This window comes from Chenopodium album, chromosome 17 (genome assembly GCF_948465745.1).
Source record: "Chenopodium album chromosome 17, dcCheAlbu1.1, whole genome shotgun sequence".
In the NCBI taxonomy this organism is placed as follows: domain Eukaryota; kingdom Viridiplantae; phylum Streptophyta; class Magnoliopsida; order Caryophyllales; family Amaranthaceae; genus Chenopodium; species Chenopodium album.
This window is the reverse complement of record NC_137850.1, coordinates 32,053,334-32,076,538: the sequence shown is the minus strand read 5'-3', so window position 1 is coordinate 32,076,538 and position 23,205 is coordinate 32,053,334. Positions and strand designations below refer to the sequence as shown.

Genomic DNA, 23,205 nt, shown 5'->3' with positions numbered 1-23,205 from the left:
TACTTCTAATTTTTTTTAATTGTCAAATGATTATCAATCCCTAAAATACCCATAAAACAGACAAGTATGATTGTCAAGTGATTATTAAACCATAAAATACCCATAAACGGACAAATACAAGTATGATTGTCAAGTGATTATTAATCATGAGTAGAATTCAAGTAACTTACTTCCTCTAGCTTTTTTTTTAGTTGCAACGTTACTCTTTTCACACTTGACGGTGCATGTTTTCAATTGTTAATATCTTTAATTACCAATATGTAAAAATTATAAACATTAGGTATTAAAATTATATAAATCGAGACGAATCTAACAAGATCCCACATGACTATATTTTTACTTAAGTATAAATTGTCAAAGAGAAACATATGAATTGTGTTAAAGTTAAAATATTGCCACTATAAAAAAATAAATAAATAAAAATGGAGGAAGCATATATTTTAGATAAAAAGTTTTATTTTAAAATTCAATAACAACTCGGGTATCACACGGGCACAAAACTAGTTCATTTTTAATCTTAATGTGCAATTCTACTCAATTTCTTCTTAATGTGCAATATTCTCCCTCATGAGGGCTTTTTCATTAATTTCATAATAATATTCATTTTTATTTTAGCTAACATATTTACTTTTAGTAGGTAATTCAATAATTTTTCTAGCGTATATCCATCTCCTCTCCAAACTATATTGGAATTATTCCGATTATTGATTTTTATTTATCTTTGGAAGATTCCCAATTGTAGTTATTATGTAAAATATTTTTAATTTTTAATAAGCGATAAGGTGAAAATTTCATCATACACCCAGGTGTACCATGACCATGAGCATGGTACACCCGATCAAAATACATGAGTTATAAAAATGCGGAAAGAACATTGTATACAAATACAAAGTACACGAGCGAATAAAAAAATAATTCAAAGTGATTCTTCTCTTGATTTAAAAGATTGAGTTGTTATTCCTTGATTCATTATTTACATTCCATATTACTTTTGATAAACAAAATTTCTTTTTTTTTTTTTTGTGAAGAGAAAGAAATTGGGTTTATAGAGAGAGAGAGACTATGGTAAATTTTGAATTTCAAAGTGATTTAATGTTATTTCAGATTTGATTTTATCATTTTGATGAATCATTTAATTGAAAGATCGATATAATTGACAAATTCGTTGTTGAGAGAAAAGGTATTTTCAAATATTTTTTGTTATCAATTTTTATGTTTTGGTGTTATTTTCTAAGGTTTAAGATGATGTTCTTCCTTTTTATCATTTTTTTAATTGCAATGAAATATGTTTTTTAAGTCTGATCTATATATTCTTTGAGTCTAAACTATATGTTCTTTACAATACAAACAATGTTCTTTAAGGTAATATATATTAATCATGTTCTTTGGTTATAATAATGCAAAGTATGTTCTTTGGGTATAATGAGACAAATTATGTTCTTTTTACTTATATAATATGTTCTTATATTTTGAATTTCGAATTTTTGACATTTAAGAAAGAGATTTTGAATTATATTTGTGTAAAATTAATTTTAGATAGAGAAATTTTTGATATTGTAGACACCTGATTGTGTCTCCCCAAAAACCAAACCCAGTGATGAGTACCTTTCACGTCATTGATATCGAGTAAGGTGAAATGTTGAAGAGTCTCGTGAATTCCCCTATTTTCTAAAATGTTTTTAAATAAAAATATTTCATTTTGTATTTCGAAAATCATTCATTTTGTATCCTATCTATGAAAAACATCCAATCTAGTTTAGTATGGTCCATAATTTGGGTTCCATAATTGTGTAGTTGGATAGGGCTTAAAAAGAGCTTTCCAACGATATATTATAAGCCCAATTCCTAGTCATAACGAGGAAGTTATAGCAAAAATACTAAACTAGGCCTAAAATGAGTTTTGTATACGGACCCAATGATCATGTGGAGGGTCAATTAATATTAATTATATTTTTAAAACTATTAGGATTAATTAGAAGCTTCTATAATTTTCTATAAGATCTTAATTATCCTTTTTGAGAAGATAAAACTCCTCTTTTTGAAAGTCCTAATTCTATTTGAATTGAAAGACGTTCAAAGACGGTTAGATATTATTTTCGTGACTCATAATTTTTATCCAGATACGAAACTCTATCCAAAACTGACATCATCCCACTATTTCATCCATATCTTTTTTTGTACAAAATATTTTAATCTGATTCCAAATGGGTTGAAAAGTAGACTTTAAGAGCTTTCCAACGACATACTATTTATCTTATTCCGATTTTTGGATCAAAAGTTATAATAAAAACAAAAACTGCAAAAACTGTTGTCCATCGAAGGAGTTTTATTCCTATTCAAATTCGGATCTTTTTTTGATTCTTCAATACTCTTTTTTCCTTATAAATAGAGGTCATATCACCCTTTTTTTCAGTCATCAACAAGCTTGATCACTCACAATCATCTCTTCTCTCTCTAAGCTAAAGCTTATTCTTTTTCTATCTCTCTTGATTTTCTAAGCCTTTTCTACACTTTTTCATAAATATACACCATACGTCCTTCACGAGACTTATTAGAAGCACCTAACCAAGGTCGAAGTTGCCTTCTCCCTAGACGTGAAAGGTTGATAGTTCTGAGGGTTTGGTCCCAAATCTCTATTTTAATTCTTTGATTAGATTGTTTGATTTAATATTTTATTGAAGTTTACTAACGTGTGTATTATTTTGATAGAAAGAGATACGAGACAACAAAGTGAGTAATTCAATTGCTCTATTCCTTTAGAAAGCATGTTTATATTTTATTAATTCCTAGTATCATGTTAGGATGTTCTAAAATGCTTTCTAGTATCATGTTTAGGGTGTCTCCTATTTCTTATATCATGTTAGCACCATGTTAGGGCTAAAGCTTTAATCTTTATTGTTTAGTGACATGCTAGGATTTGTTATTAATGATGTTAGTATCATGCCTAGGATCTTGCTAACATTATTATGCTTTGATGAGATTATTATGATGATGATTTGTTGTGTCAATATTATTATGTTGCTTGATATTATTATTATTGCTTGATCACGCCCTCTCTTGCAGGTTTAAAGGGAATTTGTATTTGAAATCACGCTTAATAAGATAATTAATAATTTTATTTAGGTTAATATGGTTTTAATTCAAGTGATCACCAATAATAGATTTGTTTGTGCATTAATAATCAACCAACATAGATTAAACAGGTTTAGGATTGATATATTGATTGTATGTTGATCGAAAAGCGCACATAAATATGAGAAGAAAAAAGTAGAGACCTATTTAGGGCAGGTTCAATCTCTTTTAGGTTGAATTTGTACCTTCATCCCCGAACATCCAGTTATGGTTCAGGACCACTCTGGAGTTAGCGATCTATGTGATCGTAAATGGTTTACAAGTTCCTAAAACTTGTTGGCCTCTTTTGCTCTACCTTCCTTCCCTTTAGACGCCACCATGCTTACGTGCATGATCACAGTGGGGCTTAATTGTGGGATGCTTGAAATATTCCCTACAGATATCTGAATATTTTCTGATTCAAATGTAATATTTTGAAATGATTTAACATTAAATTATTGGTGAAACTCAATTCATAATTATGTTTTACCTTTTTGATAATAAGTATCTCATAAAAGACTGTGTTCTTTATATTTCAATGATATGTTCATTTATAAATTCATGATGTAATTTATAATTATTTGCTATGTTCTTTCCACTTTAATCTGGATGTACCATGCGCATGATACACCCAGGTGTACAAACCACCAATTGACTTTAAGGAGAAATTTACGTATTTGAAAAGTTTGACATCAAGTTTCCTCTTCGTTTCACTCAAACTTATATTTTTTTTTAAGACAAAAGTGGGAAAAAAAAAATGATAGTTTTTGAGGTATCACATGACCAATAAAACATGATTACAAAAGGTAAGAGAATGGTTGGTATATATTCATTACTCTTTTATGTGTTTGAGTTGAATTTGTTAAAATATTGTGTAGGTGAGGTTTATTTGGGAGAAAATTTGCCAATTGCAGCAATTTAAAATTTTTATTTTGTAAATTGCAGTCATTTTTTTAAAAAAAAAAATTATAAATTACAGTCCAAAAGTACTAATAAATTGTAAATTGCAACCAAATTTTTTTTTTTCATTTATTTACGTGTCGAAAAATATTCCACTAAGGTTTTAAGGGTTATTTTAGTTCTTATGGACCCAAATTGAGCTCAGAATTTGCAAAAAAAATAACTTAAGTGCCTCGTTTTGCATATAAAATATGTATCGATTTGTATGCAACTATTTTTGCTGTGAAAATGAGGCTCTTACATTAATTAGTTGTCAATTCCGAGCTCATTTTGGATCCTTAAATAGCCCCTAAAACTTTAAAGGAAAATTTTTAGACTCGTAAATCGATAAAATAATTAAATTGATTTGCAATTTACCATTTATTAGTACTTTTGAGTTGCAATGCAATTTTTTTAAATGGCTGCAATTTGCAAAATACAAATTTTAAATGGCTGCAATTGATAAATATTCCTAATTTGGGTAATTAAATGAAGAAGTAATAATGGATAAATAATCTATATATAAGTAATGTTGAAATAGCGTAGGGTATTTCCATTTAAAGAAGTTTTGCAGTTAAAAAAATAACTAGAGGGAATATGTTTGTGCTCACGAGGTCTATATTCGCACAAATCTTATGTCCTTATAGCCAAAAGGTAAGAGAGCACCGCATGCACAATTCAGTGTGCAAAACACTTGAATCATGACGCTAAGGTAATGAGATAAATCATGTACTTTGAGCTTGTTTGGTTATTAGCTTTTGGCTTCTTTTTTTTCTGGCCAAACATCCATTTTATATATTTGGTAATTAACTTATTCTTTAGCTGGAAAGCAAATTTTCTGTTAAAAGGCAAAAACTAGTAAAAGGAGCTTTTTGAAATTGACTTTTTGGCTTTTCAACTTCAAAATTACTTTTATGTCCTAACTTTTTAACTAACAATAGTAAATAATCAATACTCCATCCGTCCTCTAATAAAACTTCATTCCCATTTTAGGTAAACAAAAATACATTGTCTCTTTCTATTTAAAGGTTGTATTTTTTGACATTATTACCCTCTTTTTGATGAGTTGTCATCTTTTTCCTTTACTTTTTTATACTTTTAACATCAATTTCCAACACTTTCGCTCTCTATTTCTCCAATTATTCCCAACTACTTTTTCTTTCTCTATATCTCCTTTTAACCCCACATGCACATATGTACTTCTAATCATTAATTTTAAAGAATTTATAACTTTGTTAATTCCTGCGCAAAAATCAAAAGAGGCTTTGTACTCCGTATTAGAAGACGGAGGGAGTAATTATTAATTAATTAGTATTAAGGCTTTGTTTAGTTCACTTTATTTTTTACATATTTTTAAAAAAATAAGTTCATATCAGAAAAAATAAGTTCAGAACATATCATCGTTTTATGTGTAGTTTATTATCGCCAAATATCTTTAATTTCGTAATTAAAAAAAGGCAAAATTGGCCTCAACACTCTAAACTATGGCTTGGGTGCACTTAGCACCCTGAACTAAGGGGCATAGCCAAAACACCCTGAAATATTAGCTTGGGTGCACTTAGCACCATAAATGAAAATTTCCAGCCAAAAGTAGCCGGATTTCGGCGAATTTTTTTAATAAAAAAATGTTTTTTTAAAATTTTTTTTTTTATAATTTCTTCTTCTTCTTCTTCTTATTATTATTATTCATAATTATTATCATTATTATTACGGAAATACCTCGTTTTGCGTGTTGTTATTTTTTTGTGACGGAAATTGTTCGGGTAATGTTTTGGGGGTCAATTTTACCCTTTATGAATCCAAATTAAGCTCGGAATTTGCAAAAAAATAACAAAAATACCTCGTTTTGTGTGTTGAGAAATAGATCGATTTGCGTGTTGTTATTTTTTGTGACGGAAATTATTCGGGTAAGGTTTTGAGGGTCATTTTTATCCTTAATGAGTCCAAATTTAGCTCGGAATTTGCAAAAAAGAACAACGAAAATACCTCGTTTTGCGTGTCGAGAAATATCTCGGTAGCTAAGACATGCAAATCGAGATATATCTTGACACGTAAAACGAGGTATTTCCTTTTCAAATTCCGAGCTGAATTTGGACCCATAAAAAGTAAAAATGACTCCCGAAACTTTACCAGAACAATTTCCGTCACTAAAAATAACAACACGCAAATCGAGATATTTCTCGACACGCAAAACGAGGTATTTTCGTAATTTTTTTGCAAATTCCGAGCTTAATTTGGATCCCTAAAGAATAAAAATGACCCCCAAAACCTTACCCGAACAATTTTCATCACAAAAAAATAACAACATGCAAATCGAGATATTTCTCGACACGCAAAACGAGGTATTTCTGTTATTTTTTGTGAATTCTGAGTTTAATTTGGTTCCATTAAGGCTAAAAATGACCCCCAAAACCTTACCCGAGCAATTTTCATCACAAAAAAATAACAACACGCAAAACGAGGTATTTCCATAGTAGTAGTAGTAGTAGTAATAATAATAATAATAATAGTAATAATAATAATAATAATAATAATACTAAGAAATTATAAGAAAATATATAAAAAAAAATTTATTAAAAAAAAATTTCGCCGGAATACGATCACTTTTGGCTGAAAATTTTCATTTATGGTGCTAAGTGCACCCAAGCTAATACTTCAGGGTGTTTTGGCTATGTCGCGTAGTTAAGGGTGCTGAGTGCACCTAAGCCATAGTGTAGAGTGTTGAGACCAATTTTGCCTTAAAAAAATTAAGAAGATCACATATTAATAAAATACTCATTATTACGAATCTAATAAGACCCTACTTGATATATTTTTTTTCTGTATAGATTATCGTATATTTAACGTCAAAGTTTGTTCAAATCTGACATTTAAATCAGATTAGATTAAATCAGATCAGATCAGATTAGACTAGATCAAATAAGTTTAGATAAATAAAAGTAGGGTGAATCAAACAAGCCCTAAATGATTAATAATTAATAAATAGTAATAAATAATCAATGATTAATAACTAATGATTAAAAATTTATAATTAATAACTAATAAGTAATAATTAATCATTAATAATTGTGATAAATAATATTTAATACTCAACAATTAATAATTAGTGATTAATTATTAATAGTTTTGCATAGTTACAGTGCCAATGTCATAGCCAATAAAACTAGTCAAGTTAAACAACCGATATCCAACAACTACTCCCTCCGTCCCTAAATGATAGTCCCTTATGGGCAAAATTCAGTCCCAAATTGATAGTCCCCTTTGGTATTTTCAAGAAGCATTAATGTTTCAGTTTTACCAAAATACCCTCATTTTTTTGTCCTTTTCCTCTGTCCTTCCCATATTACCCCCGTAATTTAATTTGATTGTTGTGCCATTTTCTCCTAAATTTCTACACTCTTCCTCTCTCTTCTGGCATTTAATTTTCTTGTCCCCTCTTTCTCTCTCTTCATTTTTCTGTATTATCTCTCCTAAATTCTTAAAGAACTCTAGTTTTTTCTTGTTCTCTCTCCTAAATTCATGGGTTTCCAGTGACGATTTGGTTGATCGAGTTGCAGATCGGTATTTGACAGGATCTGCAAAGCAAAGCCCCCTAAAAAAAATCGTCATTTTCAGGCCAAGGTATGCGTATTAATCCCTATACTACTTGTTCGTTTAATTTATTTTTTTTAGCAAGTATGGTATGATTTGGTACTTGGGGGTTTTTCATAGTGGAAAATTAATTGTTTATGCCTTTGGGTTTGGTAATCTGGATGGTTATGGTTTCGTACTCAATTTGATGTTTTTTTTTTTATTTTTTTTTTATACTTACTGTATTTTTTTGTCTCAATGTTTAGCTTATTTGTTGTTCAATTTGTAGATCTTGCTAAGTTATTAATGATGGTTATTGTTAATATTGACTATTCTAATTGCTTGGTGTGATGACTGCTCTTTTTAGTGAATTCAAATTGGACCTTGTTATGTCAATGTTTAGCTTAATTGCTTTGTCAAAATTTATTTGTACTCCGTATATACTCCATATAAAATTAATTCATTTGTTACTATATCGGTTTGAATGTTGAGCCTTGTTAGTTAATTTGACTGACTATCATACTCTAAGTGGTCATGAATACTGTCATTTGAATGTGTCATGGTTGAAACAGGAATGACAGATTAATGGCTGCTAACAGAGCTAAATAAAATTGAATATCTTCCATGCATTTGCATTTGCGAAATGTTTGATGAACTGTAATATGTGAGCTGCATCTTGAGTTGTTGTAATGTTGTTGCATTTATGAGATACATATGTTATTGGATTGATTTGGTTTATTGTTGTTAATTGATGCACAGATCATGAGTCAGTCCCCTGGTTCAGATGAAGAATCACACTCTCATCACACTTACAGTTATGACATGTACAGAAAGCAGAGGGCTAGTAGGGATGAGGTTGATAAGCCCACCACATATCCAGCCAAATCTCCTCCTAAATCTCCATCCAAACCTCCGGCCAAATCTCCTCCCAAGTCTACTCCTAAATCTCCTCCCAAATCTACTCCCAAGTCTCCTCCCAAATCTCCTCCAAAGGCTCATGCCAGAATCCCCATCCCCTTGGAGGAGCAAACTAGTTCATTGATGCACAGGATATTTGCTCCTACCAGATCAAACTATACCTCTGAGCCCTATGAGTGCACTGACAGAGATTGTGAATTAGGAAGTCGGTGTGACGGTGAGCACAGCTACAGCAATGAGACTCTGAGGCTCAGGTTTGGCATTGTCCCACCTGGAATGCCACCTGCTGATTTTGACTACTGGCCTCATAATTGGTACAGAAGGCAAGCCAAAAAACAGGGTTTGCTAAGAAGCTATGATAATGTTGATTCCGATTTCTCAGACTCTAATGATGATGATGGTGGTTGCTCTCCTTCTAAGAAGACTAAGTCCCCTAATGATTCCGATAATGAATCAAAGAGCCAAGTTGCATTTTGCCTTATCTTCTTACAATCTAAGATTAGAAAGCTGAATTAGTTATTCCTTGAAATGTAGTAACATGTTAGGAGTCTAATGTTTGGATGTTGGAATTTGAAATGTAGTTAGTTTTTGAATTATGGAATTAGTAATCCCTTGGTTGCCTTGATTTTGCCTTGCTGCCTTGTTGCCTTGATTTATGCCTAGCTGCATTGATTTGATTGCCTTTAGTTGCCTTGATTTTGCCTTGCTGCCTTGTATGCCCTTAATTTTGCCTTGTTGCCTTGAATTTGCCTTGCTGCCTTTATATTGCCTTGTTGACAATACAATGATGAGTCTATTTTTGCTCAGATATCCAACTTTAAATGCCCTTAACTTCTGTTGTCCTTAGTGAATAACACAAATTAAGTTGATTTGTTTGCTTTGCTAACTTTTGAAGTTAAGTGGCCGTTTGGTTGGATTATCCATGACAGATTGGGGACTTCTGAGTTTTTTAAAATGTTGTGCAATGATGACTTGAGCACAATATTTTAAAACAAAATGTGTCTGCTTTCATTTCATGGCAAAAGATGTGATTACACTTTTTAAGTGGCCTAAACTAAACCCATTACACTTAGAAATTTACATAGTCCCCTCCCAGACATACTTAAATAAAAAAAGAACATTAAAAATAGACTTGAATCTGTTATTCAAAAGATGATTAAGTAGTCCCCTATTATTGGATGTTCCTTGCATTTGCATTTGATGTTGATGCTTCATGGTCATTTGCCATTGCAAATGAATGTTGTGATGCATTGTTCTGTGTGCCTTGGGTTTATTGGTGCTCTTGTTCATCATCTGTGTCTTCTTTGTTTCCATGAACCCTTTCCCATGCATCAATCACTGCCCACAATGGTGCTTCAACTGGATCTTGTAGTCTACCTTCTCTGTCTAATTTATCTTTCTTATTATGTGGGATTTCAAACTTATTTGAACCCTTTGCCTTTAACACTTCATTCATCACAAAGTACAATGTAACCCAACACTTGAACAAAGTCTTTGCACTTAATTCAAAGTATGCATCTTTGACTGCCTTTAGTAGTTGATCTGGATTCCTTGCCATTTTTTTGTTTTGAAGTGACTGAATGCTATTGAAAAACCCCAAATCTAGAATGTTCAATTCTGGACTATTTGGTGGCTGTTGAATGAGAATGAATGTGAACCCTGGTTGTTCACAATGTTGCAGCCACTCTGGATCTGATTGAAGAATATGTGCCTTAGCATTGTCTTGTTGGATATATATTGTGTTGTGATGACCTGTGTGTGGCCACTTTGCCATAATGGCTGGTATGATATTTTGAATCAGCATCTTCCTTGATTCATCTCTGTTCACTCTTTCCACCACCTTTGTGACCATTTCTCCCTTCTTTCTATATTTAGAGTTCCTTAGGGCTGGCTCGGTATATGTGAATGGGAATATACCAATCTTCCCATCCCAAATGCACTCCTTTTGTGCATTGTACCATGGCTTAGCAACAGCTCCTTCAAACATGAATTTTGGGATAAATTTGGTTGATTGAGCAAATCTATGAGCACCCTTCTCCCCTTTAGCCAAGTATGCCCTTTGACTCTTTTTAGTCAAGCTAAACCATTTTTCATCTATCATTACTGTGTTATACATGCTTTGATACTCTCTTTTTGTGCCTGGTGAGTCCCCTATGAGTTTACTTAAGCACCATCTGAGTCTTTCTTTTTTGTTTGCTGGTGTAAGGGCAGGCTTAAGGGCATTTGAGTGTGGCCTTATGTCTCCCCTCTTTACCATCCTCTGAACTGTACTTTTAGAGACACCAAGCATAGTTGCTAGATCTCTTTGACATGATCTGTCACCCATTGCAATACTCTCCACTGTATGAGCTTGTATCTGCATCCTTTTTCTTCCAGCATTGTGAAATTTTGTTGTGAAGTTGTATGTTTGATCAGCTCCTTCAATCCTGTTTCTCTTGTTCCATATTCTGCTGATATACTTCCTGTTGATATTGAAATGTTGTGCAGCAGCTTTATTAGCTCCCCTATCAAGTTTGCCATTTGTGGATCTATTTAAGAGCCACAAAAGGATATTTAACTTGTCCCCACTGCTGAGCCTGTGCTTCTGATGACCAATTGGTTCTTGATTTAGTTGATGTTGATTCTGTGTTGGTTGCTCATTGTCTTCTTGATGGCCATTGTTGAAGTCAGTCCCCTGGTGTGTTGATTTCATGTCATGATGTTCTTCAGTTTGATTGAGATCAAATCCATCCATGTCTTCCTCATTTTCACCCCAGTAAGCGGCATTAAGATCAAATTCAAAGATGGCATCCTCATCTTCATTACCAACATCTTCAACATCAGCATTTAAATCAAAAAACATGTCTGAAGCCATTGAATACAGGCAATGATGATAGTGGATATACTCAGATTTTTTCCCCCTTATTTTTACTGTTGTGAAATGTTTAAATTTAGTTTAGGAGGGAATGAAATTCTTTTTATACGAGTATGGTACTGAGTTTCAAGTCTAATTTGAATAAGAGAGTAATCTGTGTACTTTAATTTGATTGGGTGTTGTAATAAAATACTCTCATGTCATTGGTCAAATTTAATTCACATGGATTCAGCTTTGCATGTGCTTTGTTAGTGGGTATTGAATAAAAACAAAAAAAAAAAACCTTTGGTTTCTTCTGAAACACGGAAAACAGCAAAGCAAAACACTTTCTCTCTCTAGAATTTATTTGCTAATCATTATCTACTGCTTTTCCCCATAGAGTTGTACTTCTCAATTAAATTTCTTAATTCCTGTGAATTTTGCCCATAAGGGACTATCATTTGGGGACGGAGGGAGTAATTGTCAAACAAGACATTTATGATTGAGGAAGGCAATTTGACTAATTATGGACCTTGTGGTCGTTCCAATCGCAGCCCAAACAGCACGTTAGTTAGAACTTACCGGCAACCAATTGAGTGGCACTCATCAATTTGTTGGTTTCTTGGATTTGATTTATTATTAAATTCATTTATAAAATCCTGACCACCACCAAAATCCTACTCTATCACAAACTTCACAAGAGTTTTAGTATCATTACCAAAATCCTCTCTATTCTCAACTTTCGAGTTTCAACCTCTTTCTTCTTTTTCTCATCAATATCGTTATATATATTCAAAAATAAGGAACAATTCTTTTTTCCTCTAGTAAAGCACTCTCATCTTCTTCATCCACTTTTTCCATGAACCCCATTAATAATTTTCACAAGCTTCAATCTTTCTACTAGTCTAGAAAAATTAAAGCTACCCTTTTTCTTATAATAAAAAACCCAGAATTTTCCACTAAATTCTACAAGAATTTATCAAAAAAAAATTAAAAAATAATTAATTTGTTCATAGAGTGTGATGGCTACTGTGAAATTGGAGAAATTGACATCAATTGATGCGCAATTGAGATTGCTTGCGCCTAGAAAAGTTTCAGAGGATGATAAGCTTGTTGAGTATGATGCTTTGTTGCTGGATCGTTTTCTCGATATTTTACAATCTTTACATGGTGAAGAAATCAGAGAAACGGTATTACATTCTTTTCTCTTTTCAGTAGAATTATGAATTTTTAGTTGTTAGCTTCGAAAGCTGTAATTTTTCTAGTAGAATTATGAATTTTTAGCTGTATAATGTGATAATCTATTGATTCTGAGTAATCGTATTTACTATTGAAAGCTAATTATTGGGTTTTTTTTTTCAGTACCCAGTGATTATTTGTTGTTTTTATAGTGTTATTAACTTATTATTGGTGTGTTTGATGTTTTCTGGTTTAGATTTTGGGTTTTCAGTTTGTTAAATAATTCTAAGCCATTATTTTTATGTAATTGCTTTAATCCATATTTCAGAGTGTGCAATGGTTTTCACTTTTCAGTGGATGAGAAATTGATGTACTTGATTTCACTGTTTGGAATTAAGGCGTTTAATTTATCAAATAGCGGTTTGATTTTTACGTAATTTGCTGCATTGTTACCAGTAATTGGTTCACTTCTAATTTATTTTGTGCTAAGTTGCCATGATGTGTACATTATTTTCACAAATCGACTTGTAACGACAAGGGTGGAACCAGAAATCTAATTTAGGGGGCATCAAGTAAAAAGTTTAAGCTGTATCTTTAAATTTATTAAGATAATTTAATTAATATTTTTGAAATATTATAATATAAGCCTATACATTACAATGTAGTTTTAAATGTGATACTCCGTATATTGGTACAGTGGTACTACTATGGTGTTTAAAACTGTTTTTTGTTTCAAGGATAACGAATAGTGGATGATATTGAAAATTTGTTTGGTTTTGAGTGAATAAAAAGGATTAGAAATAACTTTGGAGCATTTTTAGTTTATCATGATCTAGGTGCACGGGCGTGGCTTAGGCGTTCCATGTCTGATATTAGTTGATGAATTGCGGCGCTTATATTGTTGTCTTTATGCAATGATACATTTGATATAGCTTTTGATGATCATTTGTGCATGGATCAGGTTCAAGAGCTGTATGAGCATGCTGCTGAATATGAAAGGACTCGTGACACTAAGAAGTTGGAGGAATTAGGAAACATGATAACCAGTTTGGATGCTGGAGATTCTATTGTGGTCACAAAATCTTTTTCACACATGCTTAATCTGGCCAATTTAGCTGAGGAAGTTCAGATTGCTTATCGTAGGAGAATCAAAAAACTGAAGAAAGGGGATTTGGCAGATGAAAGTTCTGCAATTACTGAATCAGATATTGAAGAAACGCTGAGGAGGTTGGTGGTGGATATGAAGAAATCCCCAGAAGAAGTTTTTGATACATTGAAAAACCAGACAGTTGATTTGGTCTTTACGGCTCATCCTACTCAATCTGTCCGTAGATCTTTGCTTCAGAAACATGGAAGGTCTGCTTTTTAACTGCTCTCTGCTTTTCTTGACCTATGAATAGTTAATTTTGTGGTAGACTTATGAATGTGTATCCCTTATGTTTCCAGTTTACGGTGATGTGGTGATGCTTTAATTATAAATTTATACTACGATAGTAATACAGAGAAATTATCATGAGGGTCATGTCCCTTGCTAGCAAGACTTAGAAATTAATAATAGGGGAAATCAGGTCTAAGTGACCAACAAGTTCTCTCATCGGATTTCATAGTCTCAAGGTCACCTTTTATATCTATTACTCTTCAAATATATGGAGTAGACTATGCATTATTTTGCTTAATGATAGTGTCAGATTTCCTAATCAAGCCCTTTTCTCATGGTCTTACCAATTTTCAAGCATGTTTTGCTCTACTCTGTTGTGTATTTTTAAAACTATCTGACAACCCATTTTATTTCCAGGATAAGGGATTGTTTGACCCAATTGTATGCCAAAGATATTACCCCTGATGATAAGCAGGAGCTTGATGAAGCCCTCCAAAGAGAGGTATGGAATTTGGACTTTGTAGTTGGAAAGTGCTGCTACCATAAATGTTGGCATTTTCTGCTACTGTGTATCTTTCTCAGAAACATTTTTCATGGGTTATAGAAGAGGCTTAAATTATTATAATCTTGATTGGTTTTTCGTCTTGTTAGCTTCTGATTAATTTATTTATGTTTTATTTTTTACCTAGATACAAGCTGCATTCCGTACAGATGAAATCAGGAGGACACAGCCAACTCCACAGGATGAGATGAGGGCAGGAATGAGCTACTTTCATGAGACGATTTGGAAAGGTGTTCCGAAATTTCTAAGACGTGTAGACACAGCATTGAAGAACATTGGGATTAATGAGCGTGTTCCCTATAATGCCCCTCTTATTCAGTTCTCTTCTTGGATGGGAGGTGATCGAGATGGTATGATCTCTCTTTATGGGTTTTATATAATTGATATAGTCTCCTATTTAATTTGGGCTTATGTTCAAAAGAATTTCTGGATAGATTTATATTGAGCTTGGATCTTTCTTCTCGTGGCGGTTGATTTATATTGAGCTTCTCTTTCACATTTTATCTTTCTTCTATCGTTTGTGTATGATTTAGCCATGACCTCAGTCCAACGATGAATTGTTAGTTCATAGGTTGTTGCTGTCTAGATGACACCTTTTGATGTAGACTTTTTCCATACTGACTACAGGAAATCCAAGAGTAACTCCAGAAGTTACCAGAGATGTATGCCTATTGGCTAGAATGATGGCTTCTAATATGTATTTCTCTCAGATAGAAGACCTCATGTTTGAGGTACAAAACAATCTTTTGCTGTGTTAATCAGAAGCCATATGTTGTAGCGGACTTATCTGTTCTTTCTTTTTTCCTGACAGCTTTCCATGTGGAGATGCAATGATGAACTTCGTGCACGAGCACACGAAATTCATAAACATTCAAAGACAGATGCCAAACACTATATTGGTATGCTTTATTCTTCCTTTTGTATGTAAAAAAGTAACAGTAATATTTGGTATCTATGTTACTCGGACTCGGGTACCCATGTCCGACACGGGTACGTGTCCGACTCGGCTATTTTGTGAAAAAATTCTATGATTTTCAACTAAAATGAAGGGTCCATGTGTCATACCCATGTCCGAGGGTCGAGGGTCCGACACGGGTACTTGAGGTAAAATGAAGAGTCTGAGTAACATAGTTTGGTATAAGTGTGGCTGATAAGATACAAAACATGATGCAAACCAGATGCCTAGATTTTCACTGTTGAAGCAAATGTTTTCATCTTTATTCTTCACATAACATATTTTGCCTATGAATTTTAGCATGAAGTGATAGAGGTGAGATTGGTCATTGATGTTATTTTTTATGCTATTACTTTTTACAGAGTTCTGGAAGCGAATTCCACCTAATGAGCCTTATCGTGTTGTTCTTGCTGATGTGAGGGATAAGCTCTATAATACACGTGAACACGCTCGTCAGTTATTGTCAAATGAGTCCTCTGATGTCCCTGAAGAATTAACTTTCACGCATGCTGATCAGGTTGGCTTTTCAGCAAGCTCCTAGAATGTTTTCCCTTCTCCTTTTGTATTACTTCTGAAGATGCCAGCAACCTACTGTAATTCATTGTTTATCTTTATCCTGTTTATGGTGGTTTTCTGCAGCCTGTGTTTAGGATCTTGAAATATGTTACTCATTAGTCTTGTTTTCTGGCTAGTCTTTATCAGAATGACTTTTTTTCATTGTGACAGTAGTTACCTGTTGAAGCTGATCTGTATGCCCTAATTCTTTATTTAAAGTCACCAATTTCTTTCTTTTTTTAGTTTTTGGAGCCTCTTGAGCTATGCTACAGATCACTCTGTGATTGTGGTGATCGGCCCATTGCTGATGGAAGTCTTCTTGATTTTATGCGACAAGTTTCGACTTTTGGGCTTGCTCTTGTAAAGCTTGATATAAGGCAGGAATCAGATAGGCACACTGATGTAATGGATGCCATTACTAGGCACCTAGACGTTGGGTCCTACCGTGAATGGTCAGAGGAGAAAAGGCAGGAGTGGCTGTTGTCTGAACTTAGGGGAAAGCGTCCTTTGTTTGGCTCCGATCTCCCCAAGACTGAAGAAATTGCTGATGTTTTGAACACATTTCATGTAATATCAGAACTCCCATCAGATAGCTTTGGTGCGTACATCATCTCGATGGCCACCGCTCCTTCTGATGTGCTTGCTGTTGAGCTTCTACAGCGTGAATGCCGAATTAAGGAGCCATTACGGGTTGTACCTTTGTTTGAGAAACTTGCTGATCTGGAGGCTGCTCCTGCTGCCCTGACTCGTCTCTTCTCCATAGATTGGTATAAAAATAGGATTAACGGGAAGCAAGAAGTCATGATTGGATATTCTGACTCCGGTAAGGATGCTGGTCGTCTCTCTGCTGCATGGCAGCTGTACAAAGTTCAGGAAGAGCTTATAAAAGTGGCCAAGGAATTTGGTGTGAAGCTTACCATGTTTCATGGGCGAGGTGGAACTGTAGGAAGAGGAGGAGGCCCCACTCATCTTGCCATATTGTCTCAGCCACCTGATACTATTCATGGATCACTCCGTGTTACAGTTCAAGGTGAGGTAATTGAACAATCATTTGGAGAAGAGCACTTGTGTTTTAGGACATTGCAACGGTACACAGCTGCTACACTTGAGCATGGAATGCATCCACCAATCTCTCCTAAGCCAGAATGGCGTGCACTTTTGGATGAGATGGCTGTTGTTGCCACTGAGGAATATCGCTCTGTTGTTTTTCATGAGCCTCGCTTTGTTGAGTACTTCCGCCTTGTAAGTTAACTTCTCACAAACTTTGTGCTTTTGTTAGTACTTTATTCATTCACTTCAAAATGTTTCCATTTATTAGTCATTTACTTGTCTTTTTATTTATGATCTTTCTCCTGACATGCTCAAATGATAATTTGGTTTTTGGAGCAGCAAAAATACAGACGTGTTAGAGTAATATATAAGATTCTATATTTATGCTTCCAGAATCTCTCAAGTCATTCTGTTCATTTGCATAAAATCTTTGTCAAGTTTCAATAAAACTACTGTAGAAATCTTAGACTTCATACCTTGTAGTCATAACTTTTGTCACCTCATGCCACCGTGTGCCTTCGAAAAGAAGTGAACGAAAAGAGAAGGACTACCACTGAATCTGCTTAATATATTTTCTCTATAGGCCACACCAGAGATGGAGTATGGGCGCATGAATATTGGAAGCCGTCCTGCAAAGAGAAAGCCAAGTGGAGGAATTGAATCTCTCCGTGCTATTCCTTGGATATTTGCATGGACACAAACCAGATTCCATCTACCTGTGTGGCTTGGATTTGGAGCAGCTTTTAAACATGTCCTTCAGAAAGACATAAGAAATCTGAAGATGCTCAAGGAGATGTACAACGAGTGGCCTTTCTTCAGAGTGACTATTGACTTGCTTGAAATGGTTTTCGCCAAGGGGGACCCTGGAATTGCTGCTCTATATGACAATCTTCTGGTGTCAGAGGAATTAAAGTCATTTGGGAAATGCTTGAGGGAAAGTTATGAAGAAACTAAACACTTTCTCTTAGAGGTAATGTTTTTGCCTTAAACTAGTGAATTTTTTATTGTTCAGTACTGAGCTTTTGGGAAGCTGATGAAATGAGGTTTACTAGGTTAGCTATACATAGTGGATCACAATGAGTACTCCTTCCATCCAAATTTCTTCTCACTCACTTTCTCTTTAAGATCTCCAAGACACTGTTGACCATTAATATTCTCACGTTATCATTGTGTGTGGGGGTTTTATTTCCTTATTAGTTTAAAATAATATGATAAAATCTGATGAATAAATACCTCAAATTAGAAGTGTGAAAGTAAATTTGGGATGGATGGAACATCATTAAGTCGATACTTCATATCCTTGTCAGCTATAATTTAGAACAAAATATCTGATCTATTCATGGGCTCCTGGTCTAGTGATTTAAACAGCACTCTGGTTGTATTAGCTCCCAGGTTCCAAACCTGGCTTCTCAAATTTTGTACAACGTAAATGTCTAAAATGCCCTGTGTCCCCTATATTTTGAAATTGTCTTCCATGTTTTTAGCTCCTGAGTCATGACTCCCAATTCTAAGCACAAACCAGTGTCAAATATTACAAAAATTTGTTTGAGAATTTTTTTATTGACTTTAAAAAAGCTCATTACTTAGTAGATGGTCCTTACGTATCAGAAGTTCAATTATCTGATAAATTCAACCTGCCCTTTACCTGGCTTAAGTTGGAGAGCCTTTAGAAGCTTTGCAAATAGTTTGGTAGACAGTGATGGTAAATTATTATTATTTTTTTTCTTTGACAAGAGACAGTGATGGTAAATTGGTAATAGATTTGTGTCATTTTGTTAGAAAAATATATTGTGAACGTGGTAGAATGAGAATGGAAATCCATGAAGGCGATCACACGTGTATGGGGTTGTATTACCATTGACTTTGGCTTGAGGTTATCCTTAATTTTTCCATCCTACACCCGGGTGTAAGATGAGAGTACCCCCAAGTTTTCTTGCAATATTACACTTAAACTCCTAATTATTTACCTTACACGAATACCAAAGAGATTGTAAGGGTAATATTGATGACAATAACTAACTGCAAGATAACTGAAAAAGCCTCCACTTTTTCTTACAGGTTGCTGGGCATAAGGACTTGCTGCAAGGAGATCCTTATTTGAAACAGAGACTCCGACTTCGTGATCCTTATATCACAGCTCTAAATGTCTGCCAAGCATATACCCTGAAGCGGATTCGTGATCCCAACTTCCAGGTAACTGAGAGGCCACACTTATCCAAGGACATAATGGAATCGAAAAACCCAGCTTCTGAGCTTGTGAAGCTTAATCCCACCAGTGAGTATCCTCCTGGTCTCGAGGACACAATCATCCTGACTATGAAGGGTATTGCTGCTGGCATGCAGAACACTGGTTAGCTGAGACTGGTTGCAAGTCAATTACAACTATTCCTGAACATATATCATCCTGGTTCTTCGGTCGTGTGTCCAAGCTCAAAGATACTTGCCGTCTTGGTTTGATGCTCCTATTGCTTGATAAGCTTTTAGTTTTCTTGATGGATGTGTTGCTTTTGTACTAAAGAGCAGTTTGTGCTTACTGAAACCTTTTTATCGTTTTTATTGTTATTATCGGCAATGAATGGACAGTTGTCTATCGGCTTGTTAATTTTCTTAGAATCATTGCTAACTAAGGAAAAGGAAACTGAACCGTATGAATGGGTAGGTTTGCAGCCTCACACTGTGACACTTCTAACTTCAAACTCTAACACAGCAAGCTGTTTGCAAACTACACCCTCAAACTTATTTATGGAGGCAGCTACACCTACCCATAGCGTGATTCCATGAAAGCTGTTTAAATTTTTGGAAAAATTATCAAAAATAAAACGATCTTTGGACGGTCTTTCAAAAATAAAATGAACTTTAGGTTATTCCAAAATAAAACGATCTTTGACATACATCTGCTCAAAATAGAACAAAAAACCGATAACTTGTTTAAAAAGTTATTCCTAGACACGTGTTGTACTACAATTTTTTAAAAATTATCTCAGCTCTCTTCTTCCTTACTATCGGCCTCTTGCCCACACAACAGTAGGGATGACAATGGGTCGGGTCCACCCAGACCCGAAGTTTTGGAGGTGGACCCAGATCCGACCCAAACCCACAGTGTCCTAAAAAATCAGACCCAGATCCATCGAGTCTAGCGGGTCTCGGGTCTAAAACGGGTCAAAAATGGGTCTAACTATAATTTTTATTAATTTTTTTATAATCTTTTATACTTCCTCCATTTTTATTTTATTGCACCATTAGGACTTTTACACTATTCACTTAATCTTCTTTGACCATCATTTGTGATTTACACATTAGGAAAAATATAGTCATGTGGGATCTAGTTAGATTCGTATTGAACTCCACTTTTCAAATATCAAATTTTTATAATTTTTACAAAAGTATAATTGAAGATATTAATAGCTAAAGTAATGCATTGGCAAGCGTAAAATCACTTATGGTGCAATAAAAAAAGAACGGAGGAAGTATATATTACAAATTTATAACTATACTCAATAAAAAGTAAAGACAATGCATGAAAAAAATTTCTTAAAACTAAATTTCTTGGTTGTACCGACTTTCACTAAAATCTATCATCTCATCCTCTAATAACGTAGTATATTTATAAAGTATATCTGACTAAGTGGTTTTTTTTTAATAATATTATATCTGATATATATTATTATTTATAAAAATGTAGACCCAAACCCGACCAATTGAACTTAGACCTAGACCCATCGAGTCTAACATTTAAGGACTCAAACCCTAAAATATGGATCGGGTCCAGGACCCATTGCCATCCCTACACAATCCACCATAGCCCGACGCCAACCTCCATTAGAGAACCTTCCAACCTTGTAGCCACCTCTCGTTTCCCCTTACCACCGCTCAACCATCCATTGCACCGTAACCCACCTTGTAACCACCCAAAACACCCTGAAACCAACCCCAACCGCCCCCTTGAAAGTTGAAACCACCATAAAACCCCACTTTGCACACCTTAAAACCCACCCGCAGCCACCCCTTGGATCTCGAACCTCCATTCTCTTTGTTCTGAATTTTGATATCTCTGGAAAAGGTTTCTAGATTTTCTCTCTCCTAAGGTTTTAAATTTTGTTTTCGATGATTGCTTTTTTTTTTTTTTTTTAGCTCGTTGATTGCTTATTTAATTGATCTTGATTTCTGGTTTTTGTGGGATGATTTTGATTTGATCTTGGAGTTCTGCTTAAATTTGATTACAATTTGGTAATGCATAATCGCTGTTCGACGAAATGCCTCACTAAAAATGTCATTCAAAAGAGTTGATTGGCCTGGGTTGGTAATTATAAATACATACTTGTGATTTCGCAGGTTGTTATATAGTTAGTGGGGTGTTTTACATTAGTGGGGGTGTTTTACTTGAAATACTTTCTGCCTTTATTCAGATTAGGATGTCGGATTTGAACGGAAACATTTGTTGAGTGAGCTTTCTTCCGTTTAATTGCCAAAGCAACCCGGCTTGAATTTGGATTAGTCAAAGTTTAGTAGGTTTAAGAATTATAGGTGAGGTACCCTTATTAGCATTAATAAGTTAAACAAGTAGTTAGATTAGTTGACATTACTAAAAATAGAAATTAGCTAGTTCTATATTAGTTCAATTTTCATTACTAGTTTGATTTTTCCCTCTCATGTATGTTTGTATTATAGACAAATCACAAATCATTTTTTTTTTTTTTGCAAAGTAAAACGATGCAGTCATAATGGAGTGAAGTATGAGTGTTACTAGTAAATCCAATTTCTATAGTTTTATAATTTTGTGCATGCTGTTACAAATGTCATTGATCATTTATATTGCTTATAACTAAAATTACTTGTGCATTTGAGGTACAAAATGTGATGATTGAGGGAGATTAGTGATCATGAAATTAATATACCACCTCATATTTGTGTTGTGTCCTATGTTTACTTTCTATTGATCTATTCTACACTCTTTTTGAGATTCTTTTAACAGTGTAAAACTTATTGAATCTCTAATTGTATGTGGTTTTTAATTTGATCTTAACTCAAATACTTGTATGTGATCCATGCAGTGCAGAGGATTTGAGATATGCTGTAAAGCAGTTTCTGAGGGCTTACCCCGAAGAAGTTATAGTTCACTGTAAGAATTGAATACCGACTTCTATTAGGAGTTAGTTTAATGCATTTCGCAATCTGTGTCACTAATCTACAGTTATCTTATGCTATTATATTAATGCAATAATATCCTGTACTCCCCTATTTCTATTTAGGTCGTCCCAATACTTTCAAAAGAGTTTTAATTTGCTTTATTATTATAATTGTTTGCTAATTTTTTATGTCCTGGAAAAATTTTCAAGGTAAAAAGTGTAATCAAAGAAGATTGATGATTTTGCTTGTTGAATGGTTCGGTTGGCGAGATTGTTGCACAAGATCTGTTAAGAACACCCCTTTTTAGTATTCTTATACAGTAGTATGGGTTTGTCCGTAGTACTCCGTATAATTTTTTGCAAGTATATTGATGATTTTGCAAGTAATATGGGTTTTGTACGCAGTATAATTTTTAGTATGAGTTATGTATAAATTTTTACAAGTATAAACTACTTGTATTTCGTTGTAAATGTTACAAGTGCATTATTTAATTTTTTTTTTTTGACAAGAAGAGAAAGGATTTCATTAATGAAAGATAGCCAAACGGCACTTACAAACAATTCCGAGGAAATCTAAAATTCCAATACAAATACAATTCACCTTAGAACTAGTTACATTTCAGATTTGATCAACGATCGCCTTTATAAAAATCTTCATCCGAAGCAATACAATCTGTGAGTTAGCACTAATTCGGCTTGAGATCCACATATGAATAGTTGTTTGGGTGAAAAAACTCATATGGCTTTCTAGACACTTTTGGAGATTGTGAAACCCTAAATCTTCAAACTTTGACAGACGAACAAACAAATAAATTAAACCTAATAGTAGATCAAACTCCATCATAAAGATGTGATCTTTTATTGAAAGCAATTAAAAAGTTTTTTGGGGCTTACCACCGGTAAAAATACCGATGGAAGCCCCTACAAAAATTTACAATTGAGATCAGAAGAAAAGAGATGAAGAGAAAGAGAGAGAAGGAGAAGATTGAAGGAAAACCATCAAAAAAAGAAGAAAAATCTAGCAATGGA

At 33.9% G+C, this 23,205-nt stretch overlaps 2 protein-coding genes and 1 long non-coding RNA gene across 3 annotated transcripts; 2 read left to right on the top strand and 1 right to left on the bottom strand.

Moving 5' to 3' along the window:
* Nucleotides 1-9,808: 9,808 nt before the first annotated feature.
* Nucleotides 9,809-11,392, bottom strand: LOC145588827 (uncharacterized). Its single transcript, XM_081645425.1, has one exon. It carries the CDS (start codon nucleotides 11,390-11,392, stop codon nucleotides 9,809-9,811), a length of 1,584 nt encoding a protein of 527 aa, XP_081501551.1.
* A 655-nt stretch (nucleotides 11,393-12,047) lies between these two features.
* On the top strand, nucleotides 12,048-19,640 carry LOC145589572 (phosphoenolpyruvate carboxylase 1-like). The gene is made up of 10 exons (XM_081646194.1): nucleotides 12,048-12,561; nucleotides 13,512-13,906; nucleotides 14,346-14,430; nucleotides 14,618-14,840; nucleotides 15,118-15,221; nucleotides 15,302-15,389; nucleotides 15,808-15,962; nucleotides 16,244-17,242; nucleotides 17,634-18,020; nucleotides 19,109-19,640. Exons 1-10 carry the CDS (start codon nucleotides 12,394-12,396, stop codon nucleotides 19,403-19,405), a joined length of 2,901 nt encoding a protein of 966 aa, XP_081502320.1. The 5' UTR covers nucleotides 12,048-12,393; the 3' UTR covers nucleotides 19,406-19,640.
* Nucleotides 19,641-20,745: 1,105 nt separating this feature from the next.
* Nucleotides 20,746-22,645, top strand: LOC145587788 (uncharacterized). Its single transcript, XR_014101436.1, has 3 exons — nucleotides 20,746-21,110; nucleotides 22,102-22,169; nucleotides 22,387-22,645. It is a non-coding gene; the product is annotated as an uncharacterized LOC145587788 (long non-coding RNA).
* The last annotated feature ends 560 nt before the right edge of the window (nucleotides 22,646-23,205 follow it).